This window comes from Parus major, chromosome 4 (genome assembly GCF_001522545.3).
Source record: "Parus major isolate Abel chromosome 4, Parus_major1.1, whole genome shotgun sequence".
NCBI lineage: Eukaryota > Metazoa > Chordata > Aves > Passeriformes > Paridae > Parus > Parus major.
The window spans coordinates 67,313,407-67,321,948 of record NC_031771.1 but is presented as its reverse complement, the minus strand read 5'-3'; the positions used below and the strand labels follow the sequence as shown (position 1 = coordinate 67,321,948).

The 8,542-nt window shown below is 52.8% G+C and overlaps 1 protein-coding gene across 1 annotated transcript in view; it reads right to left on the bottom strand.

Annotated features, from left to right (window-relative positions):
* Window positions 1-701: 701 nt before the first annotated feature.
* LOC107202637 (cytochrome P450 26B1) overlaps window positions 702-8,542 on the bottom strand; it is a 22,997-nt gene continuing 15,156 nt past the window's right edge. The window contains exons 3-6 of the mRNA XM_015623551.3: window positions 7,906-8,181; window positions 6,749-6,904; window positions 5,336-5,617; window positions 702-3,987 (exon numbers count right to left, since the gene is read on the bottom strand). Coding sequence (XP_015479037.1) covers window positions 3,595-3,987; window positions 5,336-5,617; window positions 6,749-6,904; window positions 7,906-8,181 — 1,107 coding nt within the window. The 3' untranslated portion in view covers window positions 702-3,594. The remainder of the gene's footprint in view (window positions 3,988-5,335; window positions 5,618-6,748; window positions 6,905-7,905; window positions 8,182-8,542) is intronic.

The window sequence follows — 8,542 nt, the reverse complement described above, 5'->3', positions numbered from 1 at the left end:
GTCCTCAGGACCATGTCCAGTCTCCAGAGATGGAGACTCCAAATCTTGGGACATCTTGATCCATCCTCCCCGCAGAAATATTTAATATTATGGTTTTTTATTGCATTTTGAGGTGGAATTTCCTGTACTGGAGTCGCTTCCAGCTGGGATTCCCTTTGGACAGGTGGCTGAGCACCATGTCCAGTCTCCAGGGACAGAGATTCCCAGTCTCTGGATATCTTGATTCATCAGCTTGACCATTCTCCCCATCATTTATTTTACTTTTAATAAAACTAAAAATAATTTTTATTATTTCTTCTATAATAGAAGAAAATTTGGGTCCATATCCACCATTTGGCCATGGAGCTGGATGCCAAAATCCCACTGGATGCCCCAATTCCCGGGATGTTTCTCCCCAAAACCCCAAGCCCGGAGGCCACAAGACCTTCAAAGGAAGCTGGAATATAAAACCCAAACTTGGGAGTTCCAACCCTTTTTATTCCCAAATTCTAGAAAGAAGCCACAGGGATGGGTTGTTGGGTTTTTTTTTTTTTTGTTCGTTTGTTTTTATTTTGGGATCACAAAATACACAACATTCATTTTAATATGGGACACAGAATATTCTGTACATATTAAAACCCACATGACTGCAACACAACCTCACACGGCACCAATTCCCCAACGGAAAAACCCCACAAGTGCTTTTTTCTTTTTTTTTTTTTAATATTAAAAACAAATAGGATAAAACATTAATTTTTTTTTTTTCCCAGACGACGTTTACAATAAAGAGGAAAAAAAAAATCATATTTTTACTAAATAACAAATATTTAACAGCACAACTTTATCCTAAATATCTATTTTTGAATTATAACAAAAATAGCACTTATAATAGTTTATAAAGACAGACCAAAAAAAAAAAATTTGTGTATAAAATAATATTATAGCAAATTGGACTGTGCTAATTAAAAAAAAAAAACAAAATAAATCTGAGATTCAAAGTGCTTTATTCTGCAAACCCACTGCAGCAACTTTATTTTTTTAGTCAAGTTATATTAGTTAGGACTGGAACAACAAAGCCTGGCTTACTTCAGCCTGGATTAAATACTCCCCCACACAAACACTGTATATCCACGGGATGTAAATGGAATTTTGGGGATGGCTTCAGCTCCCATTCCCATCAAAACTCACTCCAGAGCAGGTTTGGTTCTCACTTTGGAACAACAATGGAAGTTAAAATGAAAATGTCAGGGAAAATCCCTTCCCTGATTCCCCGTGAAAAGAGGGGCTGAACCCTTCCAGGAAGTATCCAAGATTTTGCTCATCTATCCAAGGGATTCAGCTTGAACCAGACCTCCTGTCCTGGTTGTCCATCCCCCTCTCCAGCTCTTCCCTTTCCCAGCCCGCTCATCCCCAAGCACAGATCCCAGATGGAAATGGGGGCTCCTGGAGAGTTCTCACCCCACAGCTCACCCACCTTCCATCCCCATTCCCAAATGCGACAAAAACCGCGGACACCTCTCTGTCCCCGAATGTTCGTCCCTGGGAGATTCCCCCTTCCAGCCACATCCAGGCTGGTGTTCGCGCTTTGGGATTTGCATTTCCACCAAGCTCCTTTTATCACTGGGAACTATTTCTCTCCATCAGGGTCGAGGAAACACCTGCAATCCCAACAGGGCCACAGCTAGCGGCGTTCCATGTAAAAATTCCAGGCTGGGAAACTCTGAGCCTCTGCTCCAGGGCTCCTGAGACCTTCCTTTGGGGTTTGGCACGTTGGTCACCACCCGGAAACAAGGCTGGGTTTGGAATGGGAATTGGGAATCCCAGAAGAACGGGAGTTTTATTCCAGCTTGGATCAAGCTGTGCACCCCAGCGGGAGGGACCGCCATCCCCTGGGATGCTCCGGGGGGGATTTTTGGCAGCTTGGCTGACGGCATTCCAACCTCAAGTGCTTCCCTTGGCTCCAAACCTGCCTCCCTCCTCCTTGCCCCCGCCAGCGCCGCGCCGGCCAAGGCGGCCTCGCCTCCGCTCGCTTCACACTTCCTGCGACCTTCCCAAGAGGCGCCTCTTGCCAAAGAGGCAAAAGCACAACCTGCAAAGCCACCTGGTGAGCCACACCTGCCCCTTCTCCTTCCCTATTCCAAGCCCTCGGACTTCTCTGGACCCCTTCGGAGCTGAAAGCCAAGCTGCGCCCCCGGGCGCCAGATCGGTTCCCGTCGCCGCTCTCGGCGTTGTCCGTTCCACCTCGCAGGGTTGGGATGGGACAGGAGCGGGGCTGGATGGGCTGGAAGAGCTGTCCCGAGCCACGGAGGGATCTTCCAAGCTGGTGTTCAGCTCTGGTTTGAACCCAACACCTGCCCGGCTGCTCGGGAGGCTTTTGCTCCACACCCTCCCAGCACAACCCCAAAATCTCCAACTCAACCCAGAAGCCTCTTGCATGCAAAAAAACAAAATAAAATAACCCCACTCCCCCCAGCAAACGGAAGGCAAGATACCTCTCGGTGGCTGCTGGCTCGTGCTGGAGAGGCTCTGGAATTCTTCTGGGATGCGGGCTGGAAGCTGACACGGAGCCCTCTCCTTCCTGCTGAGCTCTCCCGTTGCCAAAAAACCCCAAACACGAGACAAACGAACGCGCGCGTTAATTCGAGAGATCACCTTTAATGCGAATGCCTCCGGCAGGAGCTGCCCCGGTGCCCCCGGAGCCGTGCTGGGGCTCGGGGGCTGGTGCCAGCACCTTGAGGGGACAGCAAAGGCACCGAAATGTCCCCAAAGCCTTTGGGGTGCCTTTGCCCGGGGCTGGGTGGAGGGGGGTGCTCACAGGCCGTGTAGCAGCAGCAGGAAACTCAACGAGAGAAAAAAAAAGGGGGCATCCCCCTCTCCCCAGAGCCCCAAAACGTCTTGGAAAATGCAAATCTGCCTCTCCTGAGGCCTCGGGGATCACAAGACACCACAGGAGGGGTTTTTTTGGGAAGCAAAACGACCCCTCCTCCTCTCCAGCCTGCCCCGGCACCAGCGGGAGAGGGGCTGGGAATGGGCAGCCTTGTCTCCCCCCGGCCAAGGAAAGGCTCCAACGCTCCAGAACAAACAACACAACCAAACAAATGAAAAAAAAAAAAACAAAAAAAAAAGAAAAAACACCTCAAAAAACATAAAAACACTGTTATCACCAGCTAATTTAACACTGTTAATAAAAAAAGGTCAGAGGTCACCCCAGAGCTGCCCCGGGACACCAGACCTCAGATCCTCGGCTGATTCCCAAGCCTTTCCCGCAGTCGGGCCTTCTCCTCCTGGCAGCAGAAGTGTTTTATAGATATTTATATATATATATTTATAATATTTAGATACTGTGTATGGTCAGCCATCCCAGCTCGACTCGGCTTTTGTGGATCTTCCTCCTTCCCAACAAAACAAGACGAGGCCGCCCCGACCTTCTCCGTGTCCCGCGGGAAGAGCAAAACGCTTTCAGCAGCTTCCCTGCTGGAAAAGCAGTCCCGATGCGGAGGTGAGCGCCGTGGAGAAGCTCCTCATCCCTCTCTCCTCCCCTCCTGTCCATCCCCTCGCCCCCACCCCACCCCTGCATCCCCCGGCCGCCCGTCCCTGGTGCCACGGGCGCGGGCTCTACACGGTGGCCCCCAGCATGGCGTCTGTGCCCGTCAGGATCTCGTTCTGGTTGGAATCCAGTCCGAAGAACTTGACCTTGAGTCCGTCAACCGGGTGGACCACGGGCACCAGGGTGATTTTGGGGAAAGTCCTGGTGGCGAGCTCGAAGCGGCTGGTGCTGGCCAGCTCGATGGCCAGAGCCTTGAGGAAAAGCTTGGCCAGGTGCTTCCCCAGACAGGTCCGTACGCCTCCTCCGAAGGGGAGGTAGTGGAACCTGCCGTCCTTGTCTTCGCTCCGGCCCTGCCCGAAGCGGTCGGGATCGAAGACGTCCACGTCCTTGAAGACGGGAGCGGTGTCGTGGGTGTCCCGGATGCTGTACATCACGCTCCAGCCCTTGGGGATTTGGAAACCCTGCGGAGAGGCGGGAAGGGGTGGAGAGAAGGGCAGAGTGGGTCAATCCTGCTGGAGAGGGAGAGGGAGCAGGGGGACAAGATAAAGGAATTCTGTTTCCACAGAATCATGGAATGGTTGGGGTGGGGAGGGACCCTAAACTCATCCTGTCCCACACCCTGCCAAGGGCAGGGACACCTTCCACTGCCTCAGGGTGCTCCGAGCCCCATCCAACCTTGGACACTTCCAGGGATGTGGCATCCACAGTCCCTGGGCAGTCCGTGCCAGGCCACCCTCACAGTTTTCCTTGCTTATTCCCATTTCTTTTGGGTTTATCCCTCAAGCGTGATGCAGATTTCAGAGGAAAACCAGACAGCACAGCACAAAGAGATGCGAATCCTGGCTTTATTCCTCCCTCTATCCCAAGGATTCGTGGGATGCTCCATCCATTTGTTTGCTTTGTGGTCACTGGCAGCAGCTGCCTACCAGGAACCCCGTGGTGCTGAGCAGGGGAATCAGCTTCTTCCGTGCCGTGCCCCACACATCTGCCAGCCCTTCCCAGAGCATCCCAGAGGATCCCAGAGGATCCCACAGCATCCCACACCCCGCTGCCTGTCAGCACCACACACCCAACACCCACGTCGGGGCCCGGGCGATGAGAAATGGGGTGGATTTATCATCCCCTGAGCACTTTAAAAGGTCTCTGACTCAAACCGCTGCATTAGGAGGATTTACAGTGACAAGGCAGCTCCTGAGATTTTGTTTTGCTGGGAGGAAATTCCAGCCACGGTGGTGACTAATCCGCCTGTCATCCGGCAGCCTGGAGATGCCCTTTGCCGTAAACCTTTCCCCTGTCACACCCCGGCTCAGAATTTGGCGTCACTGTCACGAGCTGGGCTTTGAAGCAGCACACCCGTCTGCTCTTTGGCAGCTCCAGCGCATCCCTTGCTCCACGTCGCATCACTGCTGGATCTGGAGCAAATCCCATGGCCAGAATCACAGAATTAATTAGGCTGGAAAAGCCTTTGAGATCGTCAAGTCCAAGCTGTGGCTTCACACCACCTCGTCCACTGAACGGTGGCACCGAGTGCCACATCCAGGCCTAAAGTCCTCTGGGGATGGTGACACCACCACCCCACTGGGCACCCCATTCCAACTCCCAGCCGCTCTTCCTGGGAAGAACTTTTCCCCCTAATATCCAACATAAACTTCACTGGTTCAGCTTAAGGCTGCGTCCCTTTGTCCTGTCACCGGCTGCCTGGGAGGATTTAATTAGTCAGGACTCAGTTTATCCCCGCGGAGGTCTCCTCTAAGCCAGGCTCAAGCGAGCTGGGCCGTTTTGAGGAGCTCAGGGTGCAGCACTACTCACATCCAGCTCGAAGGTCTGCAGCACCGTGCGGTACCCTCCGGAGATGGGGGTGAAGAGCCGGAGCACCTCCTTGATGACGCAGTCGAGGTACTGGAGGCCGTTGATGTTGTCCAGGCGCAGAGAGCCCTCGCAGATGCAGCCGTTGTGGAGGATCCCTTTGCTCCGCAGCTCCTCCCGCAGCTTCTCCAGCACCCGCGGGTGTTTGAGGAGCTGCATGATCAGGGAGGTGCTGGCGCTGGCCGTGGTGGCGTAGGCGGCGAAGATGAGCTCCAGGGTGCCGTCCTGGGGGACAGGAGAAGAGCCTGGGTGAGAGGCAGGGGTGGGATGGAGGGGTCACCAGCCCCAGCACGTCAAGGTGCCGTGGGGTGTTCTTCTCCCAAACAGCTTTCCAGCCTGGCCTCGGATTCATGGAATGGTTTGCGTTGGATGGAAGTTAAAGATCTCCTCGTTCCAAGCCTAGGGACACCCCCTGCTATCCCAGCTTTCTCCAAGCTCTGTCCAACCTGGTCATGGACGCTCCCAGGGGTGGAGCAACCACAGCTTCTCCCCAAAAGAGCTGCTGCAAAAATTTAAGATCCAAAGGGGCCGAGTAACCTGAGGAAGGATCACATCCCAAAGCTGGAAGAGGGAAAAATGGAATGTGGCCTACAAAGGGAGATGTTGAAAGGGGATGGATTCTCCTGGATGATTTCCCACCCACCAGGAGAGAAATCCGGGCAGAGTTTGTGTCCATTGTTAATGGCCTTGGACACTTCCTGGGATGGGGCAGCCACAGCTTGGTCACGTTTAACTGGAAGGTCACTCCTTGGACAGCCACCACAAGGAGCTTCACACAGAACCTCTGAGGAAAACACCCAGGAGATGTCTCCTGGCGTGCTGTGACCCAGCTGTGGATAAAAACCTGCTGAGGGGCTCCTGGAGGAGCAAAGGAGGCGCCAGGAAAGGTGGGAGGGTCAAGGGATGTAGCTGATCAAAACTTCCCTCGTGAACAGGGAGGTTCAAGTTGGATATCAGGAAAAATTTCTTTCCTGGAATAGGGGCCAAACGTTGGAAGAGGCTGTCTGGGACGGTGATGGAGTCGCCATCCCTGAAAGCGTTTGAAAACCAAGCGGATGTGGGATTTTCTGGTATGGTTTGGTGGGGATGGAGGTTGGACTTGATGATCTTGGAGGCCTTTTCCAAGTTTAATGATTCCATGGAATGCTCTGTAGAAAGGGCTGGGCATGACCAGCAAATAAATGAAGCAACTGGTTTGGATCCAGGACCCACCAACACATCGTGGTCCCCCATCTCTCACTGCTCATCTCAGGTCTGCCCCAAAAATTCCTCCTTGGAGCATCCCAAACTTTTCCCTTCGGGAAGGCCCCACCCTGAGCAGAACAATGGCGAGGTGGCCCCAGGGCAGAGCTTTACCTTCAGCTCCTGCATGGTCAGCTCCTTGCCGTGCTCCTTCCCGCTCTCGATCAGGATGTCCAGGGCGTCGGCGTAGTCCTTGCCCTGCGTGTTCTGCAGCTTCTCCTGGATGGCTTTTTCCAGCCCCTTCTGCAGCGTCTCCCGGGCCCGGATTCCCTGTGGAGCAGGAAACCGTCAGACCCCACCAGCAGCAACGCTCTGCCCGTCCCAGGAGCTGCAGACGTGCTCGGGACAGGTTCAAACCATAAAAGCAGAGGCTCAAAGAGGGGTGTGAAGATGCTGGAGGTGTCCCCTGGGCAGGAGGAGTAAAGCCGGAGTGGGGGAGATCACAGGCGGAGTAATCAACACCTAGGTGTAAATGACGGGTCTGGGCTGGGAGCCCCTGTCCGGCACCGTTTCACAGCCCCCGGCTCCTCCTGGGATGTATGGAAATCCCTGGGAAAAATTGTCTCTCAAAGGAAAGCCCATTCATCCCAAAGAATCCTCTTCCCGAGCAATTTGATCACCTGGTCCCAGTAAAGCAATTCCTACGGGAATGCAGCTGCTCGGGGAAAACCTGCTGCTGGGAATGATTCCGGACTCCGAGGGGTTGGAATCATTCCCATGGGCAGGTAGCAATAAAAAAGGCTTGCAGGGATATCACAGAAATACATTTTGACCCCTCGTATTTCTGTTATCAAAATTCCCCATGGAAAAGAAGACGATTTTATGTCTATCTTTTGTTATGTTTTCATTTTGCATCGTTCATCAAAAAAACCTGGAATACTCCAGGAATTAGAAGGGAATTTAGTTTTGGGAATTACAAGGATCTGTTTAAGTTCTTGGAATTACAAAGACCTGTTTCACTCCAAGGACAGGAGGGAATTAAAAGAAGAAGGATCCCACAAACTAAAAAAAATACAAAAAAATTACCAAATGAGGGAAAATATGAATTAAATCTGGGCAAGTCCTGACTATTTTCTATTATCAAACCACTCCAATCACCAAGGAACGGATTTTCCTCCGTCTTCTCCACTAAATCAGGAATGGTGGCCCAAAACGGGCTAATTGAGGTCAGAGGATGAGAAATCCCAGTGAGAACCGGGAAAGGTGCTGATTAACCACCGCCCATTAATTAATTGGTGCTATCAGGGCAGAGAACCCAACCCAAATCTCACCCTCCTGTAGCCGCTGAAGGGCAGATCCACGGGCAAGGAGAAGACGTTCTCCACAAACTGCTGGTAGACCTCGAAGAGGCGGCCGAGCTCCTCGTCGGGGATGCGGAAGCCCAGCAGGACGCGGATGGCCATGCGGAACGTGAGCTTCTGCGCCTCGTGGTACACGTTGATGGACTCGGGGTTGCTGCTCCAGGCCCGCAGGGTGTCCTTGATCACCAGCTGGATCTTGGGGAGATAACTCTCCAGAGCCTCATGGCTGAAAATCTTGGAGAAAACCTACAAGGAACAACAAGGAGAGGTTTTTTTCCATGGCCCCAACACGCTTGGCCCTCTCCAAGGTCACCACGTGTCCTACAGGGAGTTGTCACCATTCCCAACTCTTCATCCAGAGTCACCAATTCCTAAAAAAGCTGCCAGAAACACCGGCTCATCCCGAGATTCCCACCACGACCGTCACAAAGAGTAACGGAGCAAACCTGGGATGGGAGGAATTCCTTCATCCCACGTGTGGCAGGAGGGACAGAGCCAGCTTTCCACGTCCACTGGATCTCAGGTTCATCCCATGGTTTGGATGGCACTAATGCACCTTTTCCATAGGGATTCTCCGGTGTCCAAGACAGGCAAACACCATGGGAAA